This window comes from Lithobates pipiens, unplaced genomic scaffold, assembly GCF_037356315.1.
Source record: "Lithobates pipiens isolate NorthernLeopardFrog02 unplaced genomic scaffold, aLitPip1_a1.2 Scaffold_18, whole genome shotgun sequence".
Classification (NCBI taxonomy): Eukaryota; Metazoa; Chordata; class Amphibia; order Anura; family Ranidae; genus Lithobates; species Lithobates pipiens.
The window spans coordinates 512,273,714-512,301,595 of NW_027507758.1; the positions used below are offsets into that span (position 1 = coordinate 512,273,714).

The following is a 27,882-nucleotide window of genomic DNA, read 5'->3' on the forward strand; positions in this document are numbered from 1 at the left end:
GACTGGCCAACAGTTGGTTGAACTTGGACATTGTTCATTGACTAATAAAAATGATGTTCCTGTATTTACTCTCCATATTCGTATGCACTGGAAAAATGACTTTTCTCACATTTGGATGGCATCATGTTTTCCTGTGAATCTGTGTCTGTTATTGCTCATTGCACTATAGAACAGTTTCCCAGCCAGTGATATATATACCTGGGGTGGTGGGTGCTAGTTTTTTTTTTTTTTTTTTTTAACAAAAAGGTTGGTCTTTATTAGTAAAAGAGCAAAGCAATTACAAGCAGTATATGAAATAGTATACAGCACAGAAGCAAGGTATGACACATAACAGAGCGAAAAACCACAGATCCAGTCAGCAGATCAATACCAAAGTCATACCCCCAGATAAGGGACAATAGAAAGAGGATGAAACAAGATCGGTTACTCTGCAGAACCCACCCACGGTTGCCATACCCCTACTAGCATAAGTCAATTTATACATAGGTAGTACAGCATCCACAGCCTTTTCCCAGGCCCTCCTAGTAGGTGGAAGAGGCGAGATCCACTTGAGAAGAATTTTGGCATAGAATAGTAATAACGAGATCAAAGTTTTGGTGGGTCTGGGCCTCTGTATATCATCATGTATGGCCAGGAGAGCCAGCTCAGCTGTCAGTGGGACACTCAGCTGGAGCCGCTCATTAATACAGTCCATCACCGCAGACCAATACTGCAATATACGTGGACACGTCCAGAACATATGCAAGAAGGAGCCCTGACAGGAGCGGCATCTAGGGCAGAGCGGAGACCTGTCCGGATACACTCTGTGTAGCCTCTGAGGCGTGAGGTGTATCCTATGTAAGACCTTCGTTTGTATCAACCGATCCTTAGAAGATATTAACAGCCTAACACTCTCCTCCAGGCAGTCCTCCCAGTCCTCCCTATCTAGAGTTGGAATGTCCCCCCCTCCATTTGTCCCACAGAGTTTCCAGCCTGGAGGACGAGCTATTGATCAGAACTGAGTATAATTCCGAGAGGGGCTTCCTAAGCGAGTCTTGCGCCAGGAGGTCCTCAAGTGCATCCAGTTCAAGGATAGGCGGTTCCGGAAACTGAGCCCGAAAGGCATGCCGCAACTGCCAATACCGAAAAAGCATACTACCAGGTACAGCATGCCTCTCCACCAGCCCCCGGAACGGGACCAGAGCCCCATTGGAAATTACATCCCCCAGAGTCCTAATACCGTACCTAATCCACAGTTGCGGGTCCAGGATGGTTCTGAAGTGGGGAAGCAGCGGGTTACCCCACAAGGGACAGCGGGGGGACCACCTACCAGAGCCAGGGAATCGCTTCACCACGGCCCTCCAGATCCGCACCACTGACCTAGTGGGACCCGCAAGTGCAGGGCGATGTGTCGCTCCCGAATGTAGCACCCCCCCCAGCTCCACCAGGGGGCTCACCAGGAATGTCTCCAAACGAGCTGCAGCGTTCCCCCTGTTCCCCCCCCAGCCACCATCGCACCGTGACTAGCACGGCCGCCCAATAGTACAACAGCAGGTTGGGCATCGCCAGCCCCCCTCTACTGACCGGCATCTGCAACGTAGCCTTGGCCAATCTAGGGGGGGAACCCTGCCATAGAAACCCTCCCAAGTAGCCATCCAATTCCCTAAAGAGAGAGCGGGGCAGGCCCATTGGACAGTTACGAAAGAAATAGAGAAATTTGGGTAGATAAACCATTTTAAAAATACTAATTCGTCCCAATAAGTTCAAAGGGAGAGAGGTCCACCTGGCACAGTGATCCCTCAGCTGCTGCACCAGGGGGCGGACATTCAGGTGGTGGTACGATTGGAGGTCCCTTGTCACCCTAATGCCCAGGTAAGTAAATTCCTCAACCCAACGCAGCGACAGCTGAGGCTCGAGACCCGTCGCCCTGACATCTAATGGGAATAGTACCGATTTGGACCAATTAATCCGTATACCCGAGAACCGTCCATATTCGTCAAACGTCTCCAGGGAAGCCTGCAAAGATGCCTCAGCATCCTGCAGAAACAATAGTGCATCGTCTGCGTACAGAGAAATCTTCTCCTCCAGAGAGCCCACCTTAAATCCAACTATGCGGTCAGACTGCCTGACCAGAGCCGCCAGCGGCTCCAGAGCCAAGGCAAAAAGGCTGGGAGACAACGGGCAACCCTGCCGGGTGCCCCTCTGGAGGAGAAAGGAATCCGTGAGAGAGTCATTCACCCGAATTCTCGCCCTCGGGGCCCTGTACAATAATTGCAGCCACTGGAGAAACCTAGGACCCAGCCCAAACTTACGCAGTACCTGCCAGAGGAACTTCCACTCCACAGAGTCAAAAGCCTTCTCTGCGTCCAGAGAGGCTATGACTCTGTTCCCCCGGTTCGTGTGCTGGGCAGACAAATTTAAGAAAAGCCGGCGGATGTCGGTGCCCTTACCCGGCATAAACCCGGTTTGATCCATATGTATCAGTTCCTCAATGACCCCTCTTAAGCGGAGGGCCAATACTTTGGCCAGCAGTTTAGCGTCCGCGTTAATCAAAGAGATAGGCCGATACGACGCACACTCTTCCGGGTCCTTACCAGGCTTAGGCACCAACACCACCACCGCTTCAGCTAGAGAGTCCGGGAGCGCATCCGCCTCCAGACATTTATGGACTAGAGAAGTGAATCTAGGGGCTAGGAACTCCTGGTATACAGAGTATAGTTCAACGGGTATGCCATCAGGCCCGGGGGCCTTCCCTGAGTGCATGGTACCCAAAGCTATCTGCACCTCGTCTAGGGTGATATCTCTGTCAAGTGCAGCACGCTGTTCCGGTTCCAAGACCGGGAGAGAGATCCGCTCCAGATACTGATCAAGCTGCAAATCATCATAGGTCACCCTAGAGGAGTAGAGAGTCTGGTAGAACTCAAGAAATCGCTCTGCAATAGCCGAAGGCGAAGTCAGGAGTCCACCAGATTGATCCTTTATCCGAGCAATATGGGTAACACCACGTTGGCCCTTGGCCAACCATGGCAGTAGTCTCCCATTTTTGTCCCCAAACTCAAACACCCTCTGGGCGCTCTCAAACATAGATTTTTTCGTGAGATCCACTCTGAGTAGTGAAAGGTGTCGTAAGGCATCCTGCCAGGCCACGTATCGAGCCTCAACCGGGCGGCGCACGAATTCAGCCTCCCGCAGTCTGGCCCGCTCCTCCATCTCCCCCAAAGCTCTCCCAGCCAGCCTCCTTCTTGCAGATATGCGGGACATATACTCCCCCCGCAGCCAAGCTTTAAAAGTGTCCCAGACCAATAAACAATTACCCAATTCTCCATTAGCTAGCCAAAAAGCACACATAGCCTCGGGCATATCCAGTTGGATCTCTGGGTCCATGACCCAGAACCTGGATAAACACCAAGTCCGCACTCCTCCACCCCCCGAGAGCCGCAGTACCACCGACACCGGAGCATGGTCCGAAATACCCCGCGAGAGGATCTCAGCCGAGGTCACCCTGCGGAGCAAGCCAGAAGAGTCCGATGCGTGGTAGATAGGCACGTAAACTCCCTATCAGGAGGATGGAAGTGTCGCCAAAGGTCAGAGAGGCCAAAGACCGCAGCCCAACAGACGAGATCATCCCGTCTTGAGGCTGAGGCCTGCAGCCTATCTAGATCCTCATTCATCACCAAATTAAAATCACCAGCAATTAATACATTGTCAACATTGTATAAAACAATTGTCTGCATTAGGTCATGAAGCAGCTGTACATCCGCCGGAGGAGGCAAATAGATACCAACTATTACCACAGGAATCTCCGAGAGGAGAGCGTGGAGGAGGACATACCTGACACCCGGGTCAGTTTTAACATCCAACAATTGAAACGGTAAAGACCAATGAATTAGTACACTAATCCCTCTTGCGTAATTGGAATATGTGGCATGGTAGTGCTGCCCAATCCACGCCCTCCGAACACCTAACACCCGAGAGCCCACCAAGTGGGTCTCCTACAAAAGGCATATCTGCGGGCGCAACCTACGGAGGTAGTTAAGGACCAGCGATCTCTTAACCGCCGAGTTGAGCCCCCGCACATTCCACGACACGACTACACACTGAGCCATAACACCATTCTCGTAACAATGTGCGGAGGGCCTCCCCGGCTACCGTCCCACGAGCACCGGCTCAATGTGCCCACACCCGTGGGGATCGCAGGTCGGCCTCCCCCGCCCGTCCCCCCAGTATCAAATAACCAATCATAGCGTACCACAGTCACCCATAAAGACCAACCCTTGGAAAACCAGAAACGGAAACAAAACAAAAAAAGAAACAAAAACCCCACCCTCACATAACACCCACCCCAAATCAAACATAGCCCCAGCGGGCCTCCCCACCCCCCTCCCCGTGCACCTTCCCAAACACTAAGGAGCACATAAGTCCCATAAAACCCCAACTTGAACAAGTAATAACCTAGGTTAGGGGCACGGACCATGGACGGGTCACCGTGACCTAGTAACTCGTCCACCGTATGTAGACAAGTCAAGAAGTAAGAAAAAGGACAAAAAAGGAAAAAAAAAGGGTTTAACAACTGAGCAACAAACACAAAAAAAAAACTAGAATCTAGTTCTGTCCGGAGTTCCTGAAGTAGAACAGCCGCCATGCGGCTACGGCATCTTCTGACACAAGAGCAGTTAGTGTATAGTGCAGAGCCCGAAGGCCCCGTGTACAACAACCTCCACCCATCCAAGTATACATCATCTCGGCAGCTAGCAACAGCTACAGTTACAGGGGACAGGTGGCCTCCACGCAGGCAGTCACAGAATGCCCGAAAGAGCAGCCAGACAGGGTATCAGGATCCCCAACTCAGGCAGGGTCAATTGCAGCTGGTATAGTCAGAAAAGGCATAGGGGCATAGAAGCACTGCAGGCAATCCAAACAGGAAAACAGCACCATTCTTGGCACGGGCCGGGTAGCCAACACAGCATCTGGGAGCTCCGGCCACCCATTACGGAAGAGTGTCCATCCAGGCTGAGGCATCTCTAGGGTTGGTAAAAAAACGGACCGTCTCCCCATCCACCACACGGAGTTTAGCCGGGAATAGGACGCTGTACTTGAGACCCTTCCTACGCAAGGCCGCCTTAACTCCATCAAATGAACGGCGCTGCCGTTGGGTCTCCATTGTATAGTCTGGGAACATCATAAGGCGGTTGTTTTCATAGGGAAGGTCCTTCGCCACTCTAGCAGCCCTAAGCAGTTCATCTCTGTCCCGAAAATTAAGCAGACGAAGTATGAAGGTTCTCGGTGGGGGGGCTCCCTCCGGGCCAGGTCTGAGCGGCACACGGTGGGCCCTCTCCACTGCAAAATACGGGGAGAGGGAGGCCTCCGGCAGCAGAGAGCGGAGCAGACCCTCAGCGAACCGAGCTGGAGAGCGGCCCTCCACCCCCTCCGGCAAACCAACGATGCGGAGGTTATTTCTTCTGCTGCGGTTCTCAGCATCCTCGGCCCGATACTCCAGGGCCTTCACCTTTAGTTGCAGCGTGTGGATGGAGGCCGAATGTTCAGCTACTACGTCCTCCGTTTCGCCGACCGCCGTTCTGCCTCCGACACCCTCGAGCGGATCTTGTCTAGATCCTGACGGATCAGTCCAATGTCTAGCTGCACCCCCTCAATTTTCGAGGCCAGGGTGGACTGGCAGTCTGAGACCGCTGTTCGACAGGAGGTAATTGCCGACAGTATCTCCGACAATCCCGGGGCTTCCGATGGCCGTACCTCCTCGTGCTCCGTCTGTGACGCCATGTTGCAGAAGAGCGATGATAGGCCCTGGGCAGAGGAAGCCGCAGCAGTTTCAGGCCAGACGGACGGGGAGAATTTATTCTTCTTGCCCCTCTTCTGGGATCCTGGGGTCCTGGAAGGCATCCAGAGACCTTCGAGCCCGCTAGCAAGGTATGTGTGTCAGCTACGGATCAAATAGCGGATTTCACTTCAGGAGAGCTCCGATAGCACGTCCGTTCACTCCGCCACCTTGGCCACGCCCCGGTGGGTGCTAGGTTTACCTTATGGGGTACCTGAACAAACATCTGGTTTCAGTAAATGATGCAATTTTCCCCATCACCGAGGATGTACTACTAAACAAAATTGGATTTATTTTCTTTATCAGCAGTTTCTGTATTATCCATTCTTGTGTGGGGCTTTTTAGAATGTATGTGATATTTTTTTTTTTTTCAAGCCAGACATATAGTTTCTCAATCAACAAAGCTCACATTATCTGCTGATTGGAGAGCGCTAGCTCTCATTTAGCAGGAAATGTGTTGGACCGCTACAGAGAGACCACTGCTTCCACACAGAGAGCAAGGGTCCCACTCTGCAACATGTTATAGTTTCATTCACTTCTTCAGATGGCTACAGCGCGGACCTACTTTGCCGGGAGGGCATCAATAGACGTCCTCCCATGCTCAAGCGGCCTGCGTGCCCCCTGCAGGGCACGTGCTGCACGCTCTGTGATCAGCGAGTCTATGAGATTCAGCTGATCACAGATCGGAGTAAGGGGTTGATCTTGACCCCTTACCACGTTATCAGCTGTTAGCCAATGACAGCTGATCATGTGATGTAAACAGAGCCAGTAATCGGCTATTTTTTCTCCTCGCATTGATAGCATGAGGAGTAAAAAAAAAAAGCCAGTGGCTGTCAGAGGGGCATCGGGAGAGCTGCCTCCAGCTCATCTGTGCCCACCAGTGCCACCTATCCGTGCCCACAGTACCACCTATCAGTGTCACCAATCAGTTCCTCATCAACAGTGCTGTCTATCAGTGTCACATACCAGTGCCTATCAGTAACACCTATCAGTGCCCATCAGTGTCACCCACCAGTGACGCCTTATCTGTGCCCACCAGTGCAGCCTATCAGTGCATACCAATGAAGGAGAAAAATTACCTGTTTGCAAAAGTTTATAGCATACTATGAAAAATGATTTTTATTTATTCAAAATTTGTCAAATTTTGTTTAGCAAAAAATAAAAATCCCAGCTGTGATTAAATAACACAAAAAGAAAGCTCTATTTGTGTGAAAAAAATGATGCAAATTTAATTTGGGTACAGGGTTGTATGACCCCGTAATTGTCATTCAAAGCGCGTCAACGTTGAAAGCTGAAAATTGGTTTGAGCAGGGGGTGGGAGGGGTGGCGGGGGGCTTAACTGGTTGTAAACTCTCTAGCAAAACTTTATCACATTTAAAGCTACCGTATTTATCGGGGTATAACACGCACCGGCATATAACACGCACCCCATTTTAAGGAAAAAAGTTTTAGGAGGGAAGTTTAAGGAAAAAAAAACTTACATTTAAATGCCCGTCAATGCAGCCTTATCAGTGTGCATCTGCAGCCTTGTCCATCATTGCAGAATGATCAGTGTCATTTGCAGCTTGCCCAGCGCTGTTTGCAGCTTTGCAGTGTCATTTGCAGCTTGGCCAGTGCCGTTTGCAGCCTTGCCCATGTTTAAATTTCCCGCTGCCGAGACAGACCGAGCGAGCGCCTCCGAAAAAGACAGAGCGCCGCCGAAAAAGACAGAGCCGACTTGCTCGGCTCCGCTCGTAGTCCCGCCTCCCTGCTGTTTCTCTAGCGAGCGCTGCCGAAAAAGACCGAGCCATCTGTACTGTGTATTCGGCTGGGCTCCGCTCGCAGTCCCGCCCAGTATGGGCGGGACTGCAAGCCGAGCCGAGTACACAGTACAGTCGGCTCGGTCTTTTTCGGCAGCGCTCGCTCCAGAAACAGCAGGGAGGCGGGACTATGAGCGGAGCCGAGCAATCGGCTCTGTCTTGTTCGGTGGTGCACTGTCTTGTTCGGCGGTGCTTGGTATTTTTAGGCGGCGCTCAGTATTTTTCGGCGGCGCTCAGTATTTTAGACTCGCAGACAGTGGGGATTGGCGTATAACACGCACCCGCGACTTTCCCCCGATTTTAAGGGGGAAAAAGTGCGTGCTATATGCCGATAAATACGGTACATTTGTCAGGCTATTGATCGCTGCCTGTTACACTTCACTTACTTTTTTAATCTCACAATTCGTGCTGCAAACTTTCACTACGTCACTGGCACATGCACAGTTCATCGTTCGATTAACAGCACGCGATGTGTGCCTTTTCCCTAACAACAGCATGCCAGGTATGTGTGTTCCATCGAGAATGGCACAGCTAGGAAGGCTTGCGATACTGCTCATTCCTCCTCAGCGTCCCGATTCTTCCCGCGATTGCGCATGCGCGAGATTTCGGCAGGGGAACCCAGGGAGGCCAGAAATGATATCCATAGAAAAGACAAAAGATGGCACTGCTGATTTACGAAAAAAAGGTAGTTCTGAAGAGTTTTTAATAATCTTAAAATGTTGAATGACTGCTAATACTTTGTTTTTAGAGTTTGCTTCCTCTTTAAGTGCCCAGTCGCACGTGGTTAAGGCTGAGTTCACACTATTTCCGCATGCGGCTCACAACGTCTCCATTCACCCTTTCAGGTCCGATTTCAGCCAGGATTTTTGGGCTGAATTCAGACCTGAAATGGACCAAAAGACGTAGAGGACCCTACGGGTGCCGCACCGGAGATATAGAGAGCCGGTCACAATCTCCTATCATGCGAATTGGATGCGGTGAAACCCACATCCAATTCGCATAGGTGTGAACCCAGCCTAAAAGTAGTCATAGGTGAGATTTAACTCGGACCACTGTACAAATCTGGTGAATGCTCTAATGCTGGCCACACCTAGCAATGTTTTAGGCAAATTAAATGACTTTCTACCAGATTTTGATCACTAATACAATTAAAAGTTAGAAGAACAAAGACAGCCTACCGTTTGAAATTTTGATTCCATGATACATTTTTATCAATTTTATGGACACAAATAGATTGAGGAGATTGAAAGAATAATTGTGACTGAATAGAAAATGATCAAAAACAAGGACCTTGTCAAACAATTTTATAGAAAGCTGTTGGATTTTCCTCTGAGATCAACTGGGGTTTTTCCATGCCATAACCACCATGAAGATTTCACTGCTCTACTGCCTTTTTTTCTCAGTTTATTCAGTGGCACAACATACAATTTTTACAGTATGTATTTTGCATGTGCTTTTTAAAAAACAGCACTTGTAGCACTAGTAGATCCATTGAAATCAACGACACACATGCAAAGACGCTGGGCGTATTCCTAGGATCTGCACTGCACTTTGAGCACCTGCATTTCCCTTGTCCCCATCATACACTTGGTGGAAGCAATGCAGGAGAACAGATTTGTGGGATTTCATGGGAGGCAAGCTGTCACTTGTAAACACAGAAGCCAGACTTCTGTGATTGCAAGTGATAGTGGTGAGCAGAGTGACTGAGCCAGAGGTATTGGAACTGAGTTTCACCAAGTTCCAGCTCAAAAAAAAAGGTCTGGCTGCACCTCTCTGCCAATCCCTTCACTGGCTTCCCCTACCCCACTGTATACAATTCTAAACACTAACCACAACATACAAAGCCATCCACAACATGGCCCCCAGCTACATCACCAACCTCATCTGCAAATATGGCCTAAATTGTCCCCTTCGCTCCTCCCAGGACCTCCTGCTCTCTAGCTCCCTTGTTACCTCCTCCCGTGCTCACCTTCAGGACTTCTCCAGAGCCTCTCCCATCCTCTGGAACCCCTTGCCCCGGTATGTCCGATCAGTCCCTGCCCTGTCCACCTTTAGGCGATTCCTGAAAACCCACTTATTCATCGAAGCCTACCGCACCTCTGCCTAAGAACTGTTCCGAGTCACCTCCATCAGATCATCTCCTGCAGCTATTACCTTTTGTACCAACACCTCCCCTTTAGATTATAAATTCCAGGCACAGAGCCCTCCTATCCCTTCTGTATTGAACTGGACTGTAATTGTACTGTCCCCCCCTTTACTTTGTAAAGTGCTGTGTAAACTGTTGGTGCTATATAAATCCTTTATAATAATAGTAGGAGGCGTGAAACATAAAAGCTGTATCCTGTGCTTATTAGTAAGCTTTTCAATTTTTTTCACAGTTTGGTTGTGCAGAAAGAGAGAATCCTCATACTCTTGATATTTATCTGCTGGCACAGCGAACCAGACCAACGCCCAGCCATCTGAAGCAGTTTGTTTGATATTTATCTCAATTGCTTAGTGGACAATTGAAAATAGTGGATTAACCACCTCCCACCCAATCTATAGTAAAAGAAAAATGGTCGAGCAGGAGCACTGTTATCCCAAAGGATGCCATATGACATCCTCCCATTCACACGATCATTGTACCAGCTACTGTGTGTGGCCCTGGTACCATGTGATCATTGGCTATATACCTTCTGTTTGTGAACTGAACAGTGAACAATGCCCATACAGTATAGTGCTTGTGTACTTGCTAGGAATGCGCAAGAACACTTAAATGTATTTTTTAAAATGCTATCCTACCCTCAGGGGTGTGCCATCCACCCATTTGTGTACAACTGGCAGACTACAAGTAGTTAAAGTCCCTCTAAAGCCTGGCGTTTTTTTTCTTTTCAGACATTTTCAATGCAAAATTACAAGTTAAAGGTATTGAAATAAATGTACCTTTTTTTATTTTATTTTTATTTTATTTTTTTAATTATTGATAAATGTATCTGGAGAGCTGCCAGCATCTAAGCAGCTAAAGCAACAGCAAGGTTGTTGATGTTTCAGTGATTTCACTACAGAAGGAAAAATGGTGCCATCCAGCCAAAGGAGGTGTTCATTCAATGGTTCTATTGGCAGGATCTTTATAAAAAGTTCCAGGGGTTCTGAGAAAAACATGAAGCCAATTCTCACTGGTCTGGAGAGCCCACATCACATACTGTATGTGATTTTATAGGTTGACCATAGTTCTACTTTTAAAGTGACAGTGTTTAAAAAAGATATATTTAAGTATTTATTCTTAACTCAAAGTGTCGTCTATTACTCTCATTCTCTTACAAATCCTTCTTTTTTTTCTGTGATCCAACTTTTACATGACTGTTCCGCCTGTCAGTTTTCCATTCATCCTTAACTAGGGATGCTCCAATTTCTATATTGAGTATCGCCCAAATGATCCCGATACTGAAACTCTTTGCTATGTGCTTTGCGGGAATACAAAATGAATGGGCACAAATTGCATGTGATTTGAACAGAAATGAGGTGTGATTCCTACCTGAATCGCATTTTTCCCCACCACTCCTGTGTGTGTGTGTGTGTGTGTGTGTGAGTATGGATAGAAAGGGAAGTGCCATCTAGTGGGCAGTTTAAAAAAAGGTTAGAACTCACTGTACATATCTGGCCACATTCAAAATAATCTACATCCACCGATGATAGCAAATCAGGGCTGCTGGAGGAGAAGTTCTGGGACCCCATGGGTGTAGGGTGGACGTTATGTCAGCTTGGGGGGGGGGGGGAACTGCCTCTACATCTCTTCCAGCCCTATGAGCACCTTCAGTGGCCCTGATTTTCTACCATCAGCGAAACCTATGTATATTATTTTGCATGTGGCCAGAAATGTACTGTAAATTATAACATTCGTTAAACTGCCCACTAAATGGCACTTTAATCCCTTTCTACACACACACACACATCACATGCAATTCCAACAGGAATCGAACTGCATTCCTGTTAAAATCACATGCAATTCTTTGCAATGCGATTTGCGCCAATTTTCTTTGCATAGACTCAAATCACAGCGCATCAATACTCAGTATGGCCGAGTACTTGTACTCGCTGAAAAAAAAAAACGGTATCTGTGCAAACCTAAAAACAAACAAATGGGGATCCGCCCTCCAGTCAGTTGTAAACGGACAGTGGAATCTGTTTACAGCCAACCATAGAGCAGAGCAGGCTCTGTCCATGTTCACTCTCCATAAACTGAGCGGACACGGACCTGTCATCCGCCCGCTCTGCTCTGATCAACAGGGGATCCGTGAGCGGATCCCCTGCTGATCGGAATGGAGTCCACCCAGTGTGAAATGGGCCTTAGAGGGTGGCTATGTTTTCTCTCCATGGTTCCACTGTATGTAGGAGTGTAGCCAACATCTCTTGTCCACTCTTGAGATGGATTAGGGACTATGTGGTTTGGAGTGTGCATAGAGTAGTAAACATGGCTGCATCTAACGTGCACTGCTGGTTCTAAACAAACAGAAATGAGGGGGGAAAAGGAGTTTGAGAGCTTACAGAGGACATTACAAGGAGGTAGAAAAACACAGTAACAAACTATTTAATGGAAAATAGCTTACAGGGCCATTTAGTAGTGGATGTGTATAGATATGGCCCTATAGGTGAGATCTTTGTACTTGAGCTCCTAAGGTCCTACACTTTCTATAACACTTATCAATGGGCCCAAACCTCTATGTTGCATCTCGCATTTTTATTTTTTAAATTTTTTTTAATACTACAGAAAAAGCAAAAGGAAGAATGCGAAAACCCATTTTGTAGGAGAAACACGAGCCCCCCAACTGTTTGGGAACTTATGACTGGTGCTCTCAGCCCACCAGACTCCGCCTATAACTATAATATCATTTTTGGGTGCCCTGACCCTTTAATAGGTGGATCTTTAGTAGAAACCAGGTTAGTTTTTATATGGAGTCTTTTGCCATTCAGTTCTGCATGTCTTTGCTCTTGTGCGGCTTCCTGCCTGGCCACCGTGACACAAGCTTTCTCTCATTTGAAAAACATTTTTGGGAATCTCGGCTTAAATCTTCTTTTCTGATGTGGCTCCAGTTCCTGCAGTCAGCAGTCAGTGTTTGCTCAGTTCCATCTTTGTGTTGTGCTTGGAAATCACTGTGAGTACAGATCTCAGAAAAAAAAAAGTTTCTTTCCTGTACCTCTATGCAAATATCACTGTAGGAGCGGAGAACAAGCGGAGAACAAGAGTACAAACCTAAGTGAGCAATAACAAAAACGTGAAAGTCTCCGCACAGCCAGCTATTTGTCCAGCTGACGGTGGGAAGCACAGTACACCCCGGACACCCCGGACATCTGCACATCTCTGCTCTATAACAAGACGCCAGTGGGACCACCAATACCCTTTTCTGTGCTTTCTAATATTTGCTTTGGTTAAATGTGGCCATGGAGAGATCGGGCTGATAAGTACGCCGGTTGGACCTCTTAGATGCACTATTCTGTTTGTAAAGGTAAGAGTTCTCTTCTGTCATGTGAGAAACGGTCATAAAAAAAAAAGAGAGAGCTTGAACATGCAGCAGTTCACTAATGACATTAAAATATAGCTAAAGGCAAAACTTTCGTTTTAAATGTTGTATAGAGTGGACAGGGTGTAGAACATCTGTTAACCACTTTCAGACCCGACCAATTTGCTGGTCAATGACCAGACCACTTTTTGTGATTCGGCACTGCGTCGCTTTAACTGACAATTGCGCGGTCGTGCGACGTGGCTCTCAAACAAAATTGACGTCCTTTTTTTCCCACAAATAGAGCTATCTTTTGGTGGTATTTGATCACCTCTGCGGTTTTTATTTTTTGCGCTATAAACAAAAATAGAGCGACAATTTTGAAAATAACGCATTCTTTTTTACTTTTTGTTATAATAAATATCCCCAAAAATATATAAAAAAACATTTTTTTCCCTCAGTTTAGGCCGATACGTATTCTTCTACATATTTTTGGTAAAAAAAATCGCAATAAGCGATTATTGATTGGTTTGCGCAAAAGTTATAGCGTTTACAAAATAGGAATAGTTTTATAGCATTTTTATTAATAATTTTTTATTATTTTTTTTTACTAGTAATGGCGGCGATCAGCGATTTTTATTGTGACTGCGACATTGTGGGGGACCCATCGGACATTTTTGACACATTTTTGGGACCATTGTCATTTATACAGTAATCACTGCTATATAAATGCAGTGATTCCTGTGTAAATGACACTGGCAGTGAAGGGGTTAACCAGTGGGTGGCAGTGTAGGGGTTAAGTGTTCCTAGGGGTGTGTTACTAACTGTGGGGGGGTTGGGCTTTCATTTAGTGAACACTGATCTCTGCTCCAATCACATGGAGCAGAGATCAGCGTCACTAGTTGCTAGGCAGAATGGAGAAATGTTGTTTACAACGGCACTTCTCCATTCGGCCGCTCCGTGAGACAAACGCGGGGATGCCCGCGGCGATCGAGTCCGCGGGTCCGGCGACCGGACACACAGGGTCCCGACCAGTGCGGGAGCGCGCCGCCGGCGGTGCGCTCCCGATGACAGGGCGGCAAATTTAAAGGGACGTACATGTACGCCAATTTGCCTGCCCATGCCATTCTGTCGACGTACATCGTCGTGCGCTGGTCGGCAAGTGGTTAAAATGTCATTGCTATCTGTGGCCCAGCTAGGGAGATAAATCCTTTCTTTACCATTATCACCTGAGAGTGAAAGGAAATCCCAAATTATAGGTTGTCACCAGGACAGGAATAGAGCGGAAATCTTCCAATGGGGACACTAGTTCTGATTACAGGAAGTGAAAGAAAATCTCCCCAATCGGACAAAGATGGCAAAAAAAACTTTCAGGGGTTGTAACTCTCCCTTAAGCCCAATACACACTATCAAATTTTCTGCAGATTTTTGTCTTCAGATTTACCAAAACCATGTAATATGAGGTCAAACCTTAGGAGTTTCAATTTGTATGCAATCAGGCAGGCCCTTGCGCTACATGGTTTTGGTAAATCTGAAGACTAAAATCAGCAGAAAATCTGATAGTGTGTATGGGGCTGAAAAAGGCAAGTGTCTTTAGTTCTACTTTAACAGTAAGATTATGGTGATATATACAGAATGTGTGTCAGTGGCCAGGATTAACATTACAATACAGGTTTAAGGCCCCTTTCATGACTTTTTCTGCAACTTTGGATACCATAGTGGCATGACAAGTCATACCCCATGATTCCCAATGATTACCATTCATATCTGTGTGACTTCAAGTTGCACCGACTTCAAAGTAGTTCCTGTACTACTCTGGTCTGACTTTGATGCGAGTTCAGGTCCATAGACCTCAAGTTTACACAGGCATTCCCTGAAATTGCGGCTGCAAAATCGTGGTAAAATCACACGTCTTTCAAGTCACGGCAGTGTGAAAGAGGCCTAAATGAAGTGTATGTAAACTCTAACAATGAACTTCTCTTATTTCCTTATCATTCATCAAGGGACACAATGAGGGTTATTTACTAAGGGAAAATCCACTTTGCATTGCAAGCGCACTTGGAAGTAAAATCGCTGTAGATCTGAGGGGGACATGCAAGGAAAATAAAACAGCATTTTAGCTTGCACATAATTGGATGATAAAATCAGCAGAGCTTCCCCTCATTTCAGATCTACCCCTTAGATTTAGAGCGACTGCACTTCCAAGTGCACTTGCAGTGCAAAGTGGATTTGCCTTTCGTAAATAACCCCAATATCTTATATAGTTAATAATCAATATCAATAATCAGTATCAAAAATAACAATTCATAGACATTTAACCACTAGGTGTCCGCGCTATAGCCGAAAGACGGCTGCAGAGAGGACGCCAATTGCCAGGGACGGCCTCCTGTTTACTTGCGCGTTGCGCGCTCCTGCGAGCGCGCATCGGGGACGTTCTGTGCTGCCCGTGTCCCCTTGACACAGCCAGTCACAGATCGCTGTAAGTGACCAATCACAGCGGCCATTTACAGCGCGATCGGTGTGCCCAATGAGAGATGATCTCATATGTAAACAAATGAGATCATCTCTCATCCCCGGCTTTCCCTCCTCACACAGACAGCGTGTGAAGAGGGAGAGATTAGCAGCTGCAGCGGCCGTAAGTAACCTGTCCCCAGTGTGCTAATAAATCTGTCCCCAGTGTGCAATCTGTCCCCGGTGTGCCAATAAACATGTCCTCAGTGTGCCATCTGTCCCCAGTGTGCCAATAAATCTGTCCCCAGTGTGCCACCTGTCAGTGCCATCTGTCCCCAGTGTGCCAACTGTCAGTGCCATCTGTCCCCAGTGTGCCACCTGTCAGTGCCACCTGTCAGTGCCATTTGCCCCAGTGCCACCTTTCAGTGCCATTTGCCCCAGTGCCCCCTGTCAGTGCCATTTGCCCCAGTGCCACCTGTCAGTGCCATCTGTCCCCAGTGCCACGTATAAGTGCCATCTGTCATCAGTGCCACATATAATGCCATCTGTGATCAGTGCCACATCAGTGCCACATAGTGCCATCTGTCATCAGTGACATATCACTGTCACGAGTCATCAGTGCCACATATTAGTGCCATCTGTCATCAATGCCACGTATCAGTGCCATCTGTCATCAGTGCCACCTGTCAGTGTCACGTGCCATCTGTTATCAGTGTCATGTGTCATCAGTGCCATCTGTCATCAGTGTCACGTGTCATGCCACATATTAGTGCCATCTGTCATCAGTGCCACGTATTAGTGCCATCTGTCATCAGTGCCACGTATTAGTGCCATCTGTCAGTGCCACGTAATAGTGCCACGTGTCATCAGTGCCACATATTAGTGCCATCTGTCATCAGTGTCACGTGTCATCAGAGCCATGTATTAGTGCCATCTGTCATCAGTGTCACATCAGTGTCACGTGTCATCAGTGCCATATATCAGTGCCATCTGTCATCAGTGCCACGTCATTTTCACGTGTCACTGTCCTGGTTACTCGAAATGCGTCGGGTCCCTTTTTTCCTGTACATGTAGTTTACATGTGTTGTGGAGTCTATGATTGTGATTGTCTTATATTGTATTGCATTTTAGTTCATGTATACTGCATCCCATGTATTTTTTGTTTGTATATTCATATTAATGTATATTTCACATTTGTATTTTCTACAAAAAAATGTTTTTATACGGTTTATCCTAAATAAAATTCATATACGCATTTATACCCCAAGTAGCCTTTTTACCATTTAATGTCCCATTTAAGAGGAACATTTATTTTCTTAATAGGCCAGGGGTAGGCAACCAGTAGCCCTTCAGCTGTTGTGGAACTACATTTCCCATGATGCATTGCCAGACTGGCAGTTACAATTACCCCCAGAGGCATGATGGGACTTGTAGTTCTGTAACAGCCGGAGGGCCCCAGGTTGCCTACCCCTGCAATAGGCAGTATTACTCAACACATTAAATGCTATATGCCTTAATGAACTTCAATAAACCATATTTACAGACAGGATCTGTGCACACTGGATTATAAAAACACCAGTGCTCTTGCCATAAAAAACCCCACAAATTTTGAGTGTGTTTTGTACTAGTCTGTATATGCAGTAAAGCACACTTTTTTTACTCACCATGGAACCTAAGTGGTTAATCCTCCGCATTATGTAAAAAGACTGTTTGATACGTTCAGGGACCCTGCATTCTCATCAGTTCAGGACAGTCAGAGAAGAATGAAAACACCTCCTACAAGTTTATCCAGACACTGATAGAGATCACAGGACTGCTGTATACTACTGAGAAAAGGAATTTAGCAGATTGCATTTCCATGTTCTGTGTACTATGGGAGACCAGATATAGTGAATCAGGGCCGGACTGCAGCCTGGGAATAAAATCTAGCCCTGGAAAAATTTTCATACCAGCCCCATAGCATTATTATACCAGCACAACAGCATAATGTCAGTATTTTCTTATTCATGAAAGGGAAAACCTTACATTTTAAAGCACATGTATTATTTATAGATAAAACAGATATGAAATCACATAGGGCTTTATATATATATATATATATATATATATATATATATATATATATATAAGCAAATTCCAGTTAAAAGTGGTCAATCATCAAGGGGGACCCCAGGAACTCAGAATGTGGAGAGGGAAGGGATCCACCTTCCGCAGAAAGAATACACTAAGGTAAGGGGGGTGGGTTACTGATATAAGGGGGAAACCCACCAGAGAGTACTGGTGGGGTTGTAGAGCACATGGGTGGGGGCAAAGAGCAGAGGGGATTGGAGATCACAGGGATGGGGAGTGGAGAGTGCTGGGGGGGGGGGACTTTAGAGCAATGGTGGAGGACAAAAAGAATGGGGGTGGAGAGCACAGGAGGCTGAGAGCACTGGGTGGGGCTAAGAGTGTGGGGTGGTGAAGAGCACTGTGGGGGAGTGAAGAGCACTGGGATGGTGGCTAGAGAAGGATGGGGAGAGCTGGAGAGGGGGGGGGGGGGCTGAAAGAACAGAAAACTTGGGGGTTGGGGCTGGAAAGTGTGGCGGGGGAGGAGAGCACTGGGGGGGGGGGGGGGCAGGGAGCACAAGGAGAACTGGGGGGGGCAGTAAAAGTAGTTGGATTGGATAGGAGGAGAAGCAGAGCATATAGAGGAGATGAGCATTCTATATTCCTCCATGCAGCCGCTGAATGCTTGATTCTCCTCCTCTCCCTCCTGCAAGCATTCAGGGGCTGCATGGAGGAATATAGAGAGCTCATCTCCTCTATATGCCGCCCCCATCCCGGCACACAGGGCGGCATCTCTTCTTGTGGATCGGGGAGCTAGGTCTGTGTTCGGCAGCCGCGCTGTAACACGGTCCCGCCCCCCTAGACCGGCTTGTGTGATAGGCGGAGCACTGATTCTCTCTACTATCACACAAACTGGTATGGGAGGCGAGACCGTGTTACAGCGTGGCCCCTGAACAAAGACCCAGCCAGCTCAGTGATACACAGGAGCAGGAGAGATGGGAGCAGTGGCCCCAGGGCAGACGGCCTACTGGGAAATCTCCCGGTATCCCGGTAGGCCAGTCCGGCCCTGTAGTGAATGCAGGGTCCTGGGTTTAGTAACGCTGAAAATTGGCCAAAAACTGTATACAAGTCAGCGGACGGATGAAGCCTGCCTTTTAGTTACACAAAGTCACAGGTTTTCCTATGCACCATTGCAACCTTCTAGCTACCGGCATTCTAACAACCAATGACATCATCAGTTGATAAGGAAGACGTCAAACGCCTGCACAGCATCCTAGTTTTCCCCTCCCTTGACCTTCTCCGTGAGCACTGGGGTCACATTAGCTGAGTGAGCGAGAAGAGAAACATTGGAATACTCGTCAGTACCAGTGTGCAAAGGTGTATTTGCTTTGGAAGAATAAATCACCTCTAATGTGTCCTACATGCGTGGATGTTGCTGCGTTATGTAAAACTATTTAGTTTTGTTTTTTACATTTTAGACTGGGGTGCCTCAAGATTGTGTATTATTTTAAAGGGTGCCTTGACTGAAAAAAGGTTGAGAAACGCTTCTCTAAACAACCTAATATGCATGGACACATAGGATAACATTAGTTGCTTCTACAGGAAAAATGCTAAACTCCTCTAGCCAGTGTGCATGGACCCTCAATAAAATGTAAAAAAAAAAAAAACATTGTTTTTATTTTGTGGTTTGTTAAATATACCATTGGTGGATCTTTTACAAAAAAAAACTTGTTGATCCTGCCAGAAATCTTATAGGGTGATAACTTCCTGGTGCTCTCTGCCTGTGGTTCAGTATTTTCAGTTACAATCTTTCCAGATATCTGGAAAGATTTTAATTTATTTTGATCTGTCAAATATACCATTGAAAGAGCTTTGTTCAATCTGTTTGATAAGTAAAAAAAAAAAAAACACAGAATGATCCTGCCAGAAATCTTGTAAGCTGGTTACTTCCTGATGCTCTTTGCCTATGCTTCAGTCTTATCATTACAATCATTCCAGATATCTCTGAGGACTACAGAACCTCTTCACTTTCATTATGTTATGGAGAAAAGGAGGGGAAGGTGCTCTGTATTCTAGGCCAGGGCCGTTTTTAAGGCAGGGCAAAAGGGGCAGCTGCCCTGGGCCCTGTCATTGTTGTGGGGCCCAAAGCAGCTGCCTCATACTTGCCAACTATCCTGGTTTAAATTCCCCTGACCCTTGAGGTTTTAGTCCTGTGCTGTGTCCCAATATCTCAGTGTGAAGTGCTGCTACTAATGCTGCCCAGCTCTGCCCTATTGTTGTGTAAAGATGACTCATCTGCAGACCCTGTGTTTTTTTTTTTTTTTTTTTATATTTTTATTGAGTTTAAGACAGACAAACAGACAGTCAACAGGTAACAGTAAACATGCCACAGCATTAGGACTAGACCCACGCAGGGGCCAGTGAGTTGCTTCCAACATTATTAATCTACAGCTGTAGCACGTCCACAAGAACAAACAACAACTAACTTAGTGCTGGGTTGGCTCCCACTCAATTGAGATAACTAAGGACCAAATTCTTCAGTCGGGCCCCAAGGGACTATAGAAGAAATGAACTAAACCCATAGCAGAGGCTACACTATATAAAAAGTAAATAAAGAAATAAATCGATACTAATCACCTACTGCAACAAAATCACATCCACCCGTAGAGTGGCATTATGTACATGTTCAGTTTGCGGAACCAGCCACCTGGCCCACACTCTCGTGTATTTTTTGGGGCATCCTCTATTATGGTATGTTTCCTTATAACGTGGTAATACTTTATTGACATGAGTTTTCCACAACAATATTGACGGCGGGGCCTGCTTTTTCCAGCATAGAGTGATCATTTTCCTGGCATAAAAAAGTAGGAGTCCTATCAGAGTTCTGTCCGCTATCCTGGGGGCTAACCCCTCTACTAAGCCTAGAAGGCATATCCGCGGGGTTTGGGCTACATCTATTCCCACCACTTCTTGAATTACAGATAGAACCTGTGACCAGTAGTTTTTAATTGCCGGGCAGGACCAGAAGATGTGTATGAAGTCACCCAGATCCCCAGTACATCTCCAACATTCCGAGGACAGGGAGGTTCTCATTTTATGTAATCTATACGGGGTAATATATGCCCGGTGAAGTATTTTGTATTGTATGAGACGGTCTCGAAGTGAGACCAGGATTTTGAAGGGGAAGTCCCACATGTCCTCCCAGTCCTCGGAGTCCAGATCCGGGATGTCCTGAGTCCATCTTTGACGGAGCTTTGACAGATCTGGAGAGGAGACCCTAATGAGGTGCGCATAGAGGACCGAAGTCGGCTTCCTGGCGCATTCAAATCTTGTGACCTTTTCCAGAGCGGACTGCACTATTTGCGTGTCATTGGGTAACACTTGGGCTTTAAATGCATGGGATAGCTGCATATATCGGAATACATGCGAGGGGGGTACATTATTGCGAGATACCAGGTGATTGAAGAGGTGTATAGTTGTGCCGGTTGTGAGGTCAGATATGAGTTTAATACCACATTTGGCCCATATTTTGGGGTCTGGTAGTGAGTAGAGATGGGGTAAGGTAGGATTTTTCCATAGGGGGGTGTGTGGGGAGATTGCATTCTGTGGAAACCCCTCAAGTCCCAGTCCCGCCCTCCAGGCCCTTAGAGTCGTGTGCATGGAGGGTGTCAAGTCGTAGGGGGCTTTGGGACCCCGCAGGGGTAAATGTGTTAAGGCCTCCACAGAACGGACTACTGCAGCCTCCAGAACCGCCGCAGGGTTGGACGCATCTGGTACCAGCCACCAAACTACCGTGACCAACTGAGCTGCCAGAAAGTATTTCTGGCAGTCTGGAAACGCCAACCCCCCCCGCAGCACCAGACGCATCAGCGTGGACAGTTTAAATCTATGGGGGCTGGAGCCCCAGAGGAAGGAGGAGAACATGCGGTTCAATTTCGTAAAAAATGAGGAAGGTATCCATTGTGGGGAATTACGGAATAGGTAGGTAAATTTAGGTATGATTTTCATCTTAATTAGGTTAATGCGGCCTAATAAGGATAGAGGAAGATTTTCCCAGGCTTTCAACTTGGCCTTGACTCCTTGGACCACCGGATCTAGGTTAAGGGGGGTAAAACTGGATGCATCTCTCGAGACCCTCACCCCCGGGTACACCATGTCTTCTACCCATTGCAGTTGGAGATCTGGCGTGGCTAGTCATTTTGCCTCAGGGTCAATAGCTAGTAGCTGGGATTTCGTCCAGTTCACCCGCATACCTGTTATTTTGGAGAAGTCAGTCAGTACTTGCAGCGCTCCTCTAAAGGAGGGATCCGCGTCATTCAGAAAGAGTAGGAGGTCGTCTGCGTACAGTGCTACCCTCTCCTCCAGCCACGCTATTTTTAGTCCTTTTATGTGGGGCGAGACCCGTAGTGCCTCCGCCACCGGTTCCATAGCAACGGCGAATAGTGCCGGAGAGAGAGGGCAGCCCTGCCTGGTACCCCTGGACAGTGGGAAGGGAGCAGAGATATCTCCTGCCAGTCTGATGGCCACCTTTGGGGATTTGTATAAGGTTTGTAGCCACCCAATAAAAACCAACAGAAATCCCATCCTCCGCAGAGTTTCCCAAAGATATGGCCACTCGATTGAATCGAATGCCTTTTCGATATCAAAGGAGGCAACCGTTCTAGTGCCCACATTGTCATGTATGGCATGCAGATTGGTGAATAGTCTGCGGAGGTTGATATCCGTCAATTTCTGGGCCATGAACCCAGTCTGGTCTGTGTCTATAATGGAGGGTAGAAGTGGGTTGAGTCTAACGGTAATTAATTTAGATAACATTTTGAAGTCAGTGTTGAGAAGAGCAATGGGTCTGTATGAGGCGCACTGCTTGGGATCTTTATTGGGCTTAAGAATTAGAACAATATGTGCATCTGCCATGGAGGGTGGGAGAGCTCCCCCCTCCAGACCCTGGGTATACAGGTCTGCGAGCAGGGGGGCCAGAAGATCCGCGTGGGACCGGTAGAACTCAACAGGCAGACCGTCCGGGGCTGGGGCCCTCCCAGTTGCCAACGAGTTAATAATAGCATGTACTTCCTCTGCAGTAATAGGCCTGACCAGATGGGATCTCTCCTCATCTGAGAGCCACCCCAAGGCCAGGGGGTCCAGGAGAGGTGCCATCTCGCCAGGATTTACATCAGGAGGGAGCGTGGTGCAGACCCTGTGTTTACATGTACATTACCGGCATTTATAGGTAAATAGAGGCGGCATTCATATGTAAATAGGGGCTTCCGGCAGCATTGATTTGTATATCATGTCCCCCTGAGGTCACATCCACAGTAATCTCTAGCAAGCAATCAACAAGCAGAAATCATGTGCTGTAACCTCTAGCAAATAATCAGTGAGCAGTAATGTGTGCTGTAACCTTTAGCAACCAGTCATTGAGCGGTAATGATACACTGTAACCTCTGGCAACCAATCGCAATAGCTGCCTGATCTATTGTATGTCTCAGAGCAGGTCGAGAGCAAAACTGCATGGGGGGGAGCCCAAGAAAAGTTTTGCCTAGGGTCCAATCAATATTAAAGACGGCCCTGCTGCCCTATGGTAAAAATGCTGCTCCTTCATACAATAGGTATAGTAAGGCAAGCTTACCATTAAAAAAAAAAAGATACCTAAAAAAAATGAATAATGCCACCACAGGGCTTGTAAACTGCAATATATTACAGTTTTATTCTCAGATTAGATATGCAGTAAAGTGGTTGTAAACTTCTGCAATTAAATTAAGCAAATCATACGTCTCTATAGTTTGTTCTAGAATCAATCCAAAGCATGTAAAGGGTTTTCCACCTGATCTCTCCTCCCTCTTCATGAGTCACGTCTGACAGTCTAACTGGCCACCAAGCAGTCCTCAGAGATGACCTGCCCTCTTTCCAGTACACAGTACTGTGTATGTTTCCATATAAATGAGTGTGGAGGAGGGTGTCTCCATTCTTTCCACTCAGGTTTCAGATTACACTGAGCTCTCCTCTGACGTAGTGCAATGCGTGACATCAGATCTCTGCCCCCTACCTTCTGGAGCTAAGAGAAAGCCTTTGATCTGTGTGTTTAAGGAGGCTGTAGAGAAGGGAGGACTGCAGATAAACAGGTAAAACATATGGAGGATTTGTTTCATGTGTTTCACCTAAGGCTTGTCACTCAGGTTATATTGTAAAACCTGGTATACACAGGTATTTTTTTTTTTCAACCCAGTGGGCTGAACGAAAAAAAAACAAAAAACAGAGGAGCTCTCTGTACTAACTACACTACTTTACATTGCAGCAAAGTGTAATTTCTTCAATGTTGTCACATGAAAAGATATAATAAAATATTTACACAAATGTGAGCGGTGTACTCACTTTTGTGAGATAGTGTGTGTGCGTATTAAAGCCGTAGCGACTTCACAGTAGTTCATGAACTTATTTGGTCTGACTTTCATGCAACTTGGGGGACATAGACTTCAATGTTAACCCTCAAAAGTTACATAAAAGTTGTACCTGAATGTTTATCATGCAACAGTGGGTCTGACATTGCAGAGGGACAACAAGCCACACCCCTCCAAAGTTGCAGCAAAGTTGCACTCCAATTGTAAATGGTGCCTTAAGAGCCCATTCACACAGGGGCAACTCCTGATCCGACTTCAGGTCGCCCCTAGTCGCCTCAGGTCGCCTCAGGTCGGACAACATTTAAAAAGCAATGTAAGTGAATGAGAGCCGTCTTAATGCACACTACTGAAGTCGCTCCGACTTCAGAAAAGGTTCCTGTACTACTTCTATCCGACTTGTAGGCGACCGGTACCCATTGATTTCAATGGAGATCGCCTCCAAGTCGGATCTCCGTTTATACGGAGGCGACTTTGACAGAATTATCAGCTCTCAAGGGGGAACTCCACGGCAAATTTCTGAAAAAAATTTGGCGTGGGTTCCCCCTCCGAGAGCATACCAGGCCCTTAGGTCTGGTATGGATTCCAAGGGGAACCCCCTACGCCGAAAAAACGGCGTGGGGGTCCCCCCCAGATCCACACCAGACCCTTATCCGAGCACGCTACCCGGCCGGCCAGGAAAGGGGGTGGGGACGAGCGGGCGCCCCCCCCCCTCCTGAGCCGTACCAGGCCGCGTGCCCTCAACATGGGGGGGTGCCTTGGGGGAGGGGGGGCGTGCGGCCCCCCCCACCCCAAAGCACCTTGTCCCCATGTCGATGAGGACAAGGGCCTCTTCCCGACAACCCTGGCCGTTGGTCGTCGGGGTCTGCGGGCGGGGGGCTTATCGGAATCCGGGAGCCCCCTTTAATAAGGGGGCCCCCGGATACCGGCCCCCCACCCTATGTGAATGAGTATGGGGTACAATGTACCCCTACCCATTCACCTGTGGAAAAAAAGTACAAAAAAAAAACACAACACAGGGAAAAAATATTTTATTGCACAGCTCCGGGGGTCTTCCGTCTTCGGGGGTCTTCTCGCCGGACTCCTCCGCTATCTTCTTGTAGCTCTTTTACTAGCGGAGGAGTCCGGCTTTCTTCCTCCCCGCCGCCGGCCTCTTCTCCCGACTTCGGGGGTCTTGTCCCCCTCTTCGGTTCTTCTGCCGGGCCACCGCGCCTTCTTATAGCTCTTTTACAGGCGGTGGCCCGGTCTTCTGTCGTCGCCGCCGCCGCCGCCGCCTTCCGTTCTTCTTCTTCTTCTTCTCCAGGAGATGTTGACACGACGCTCTCTCCGGCCGGAATGCCAGAGCCGCCCTGCGCTGCCACTTATATAGGGACAATGGGGCGGTGTCACATGGGTTGATGTCACATGGGTTGGTCACATGGGTTGATGTCACATGGTGACCCCGCCCCCTTACCATGTGACATCAACCCATGTGACCAACCCATGTGACATCAACCCATGTGACACCGCCCCATTGTCCCTATATAAGTGGCAGCGCAGGGCGGCTCTGGCATTCCGGCCGGAGAGAGCGTCGTGTCAACATCTCCTGGAGAAGAAGAAGAACGGAAGGCGGCGGCGGCGGCGGCGGCGGCGGCGGCGGCGACGACAGAAGACCGGGCCACCGCCTGTAAAAGAGCTATAAGAAGGCGCGGTGGCCCGGCAGAAGAACCGAAGAGGGGGACAAGACCCCCGAAGTCGGGAGAAGAGGCCGGCGGCGGGGAGGAAGAAAGCCGGACTCCTCCGCTAGTAAAAGAGCTACAAGAAGATAGCGGAGGAGTCCGGCGAGAAGACCCCCGAAGACGGAAGACCCCCGGAGCTGTGCAATAAAATATTTTTTCCCTGTGTTGTGTTTTTTTTTGTACTTTTTTTCCACAGGTGAATGGGTAGGGGTACATTGTACCCCATACTCATTCACATAGGGTGGGGGGCCGGTATCCGGGGGCCCCCTTATTAAAGGGGGCTCCCGGATTCCGATAAGCCCCCCGCCCGCAGACCCCGACAACCAACGGCCAGGGTTGTCGGGAAGAGGCCCTTGTCCTCATCGACATGGGGACAAGGTGCTTTGGGGTGGGGGGGGCCGCACGCCCCCCCTCCCCCAAGGCACCCCCCATGTTGAGGGCACGCGGCCTGGTACGGCTCAGGAGGGGGGGGGGCGCCCGCTCGTCCCCACCCCCTTTCCTGGCCGGCCGGGTAGCGTGCTCGGATAAGGGTCTGGTGTGGATCTGGGGGGAACCCCCACGCCGTTTTTTCGGCGTAGGGGGTTCCCCTTGGAATCCATACCAGACCTAAGGGCCTGGTATGCTCTCGGAGGGGGAACCCACGCCAATTTTTTTTCAGAAATTTGCCGTGGAGTTCCCCCTTGAGCTCATTCTCTGCTTGGCCTCGGCAAAAGTCGCCTGGCCTGGGGCGACTTGTAAGTCGTCCCAAGTCGGGCTTGAAGTCATCACAAGTCGTTTTGAAGTCGCGCTGTGATCTTAACTCAAGTCGTGTCCAAGTTGCCTGACTCAAGTCGCCTACAAGTCGTGTTGCCCCTGTGTGAATGGGCTCTAAATGTTACTTACCCAATCTTAGCTATTTACAGTACATGCTAGTGCACCTGGGTTTTGCAGGATGCGCTAAAGATATCCTCAAAACGCATCCTGTGACCCTGTACAGCAGAGAAGTAACACCATCCATCGACAATTGACATCGGGCATGAGGATCCGAGTGACATCCGGTGAACCAAGAAGTCTGAGCAGCTCCATATTCAGAAACCGGTGGTACAGCGATCTCTGGACGCTGTGTGAGCCGCAGCTCATCCATCCATCTGCTTTGTGTGTCAGACTTGGTCGATGCAGCAGACTCTCTCCTCTCCTTTTACATGTGTTATTTTATTCACCCTTGTCAGTATAGAGATATTTTTTATTAGTTTGCAATAAACTATATGAAACTTACTACACTAGAATGGTTGCGCTGTCTCTCCTCCTCGCCCTGATAAAATGTGAACTCTGCTGCAGCAGATTAATGTGCAGGGCAATAGGTTGACCAAAAGGTTGACACAGAGACATGCTGTTTAAAATCATTCATTTGAAATCATTGGAGTAGAAGCTGTCCACTTTGCAAAGTAAATGTAAATACATAAATTGAAGCCATGTTCGCACTGGGAATTCAATCATGTACTAGCAAAAGTCCTGTTTTTCTATTTCCCTTGCACATGATTGGGTATTCATAGTGAACTCATGTTCTCCTTATTTACTCACACTTCACCTTACCAACTAATATTATATATAAAAGTCCAGGCTAAGATCAGCTATATTAATATGAGCTGTACTAATAGCACAACAAGTATGAAAACTAAAAAACAGTGCTTTGTAAAAAACCAATAGATTAATTAAATAATTATAACTATCATGTGCAAAATATCATAAAATCAAATACATGTGCAAACAAATCTGCAAATGCCAAAAAAAACCTGCAAAAATTTGCAAATTCAATTCAGTTAAAATGCTACAATAATGTGCAAACTGCAATTCAAATATATAAAAAGTTCTTTATAGTCCCAGACTGACTCACACCTAGGGAAGATTTACTAAAACTACCGCACTCAAGATCTGGTGCAGCTGTACATGGTAGCCAATCAGCTTCTAACTTCAGATTGTTTAATAAAGCTTCGGAAATAAAACCTGGAAGCTGATTGGTTTCTATGCAGAGCTGCACCAGATTGTGCACGCTCCAGCTTTAGTAAATAACCCCCCAAGTGTCCAAACACAATGATTAATCCAGTATATCCATCTGCTGTTTAAATTCTTCCACTTCAATAAACCAGCTTCCTTACACATCACTAAGGTAAATCCCCAATGGGATAAAACTCCCCAAGAGAAGATGAC

General features: G+C 47.6%; 1 protein-coding gene across 3 annotated transcripts in view; it reads left to right on the forward strand.

Moving 5' to 3' along the window:
* The window catches only part of COLEC11 (collectin subfamily member 11), an 86,305-nt gene that overhangs the window by 23,188 nt on the left and 35,235 nt on the right, over positions 1-27,882 (forward strand). Inside the window, exon 1 of one of the 3 annotated variants that reach the window (XM_077488736.1) lies at positions 12,830-13,094. The exons of 1 other annotated variant lie outside the window; for it this stretch is intronic. In XM_077488736.1, coding sequence (XP_077344862.1) covers positions 13,073-13,094 — 22 coding nt within the window. In that variant the 5' untranslated portion in view covers positions 12,830-13,072. Of the gene's footprint in view, positions 1-12,829; positions 13,095-27,882 lie in introns of those variants that run through there. One more of the 3 variants, XM_077488737.1, reaches the window with a different exon arrangement.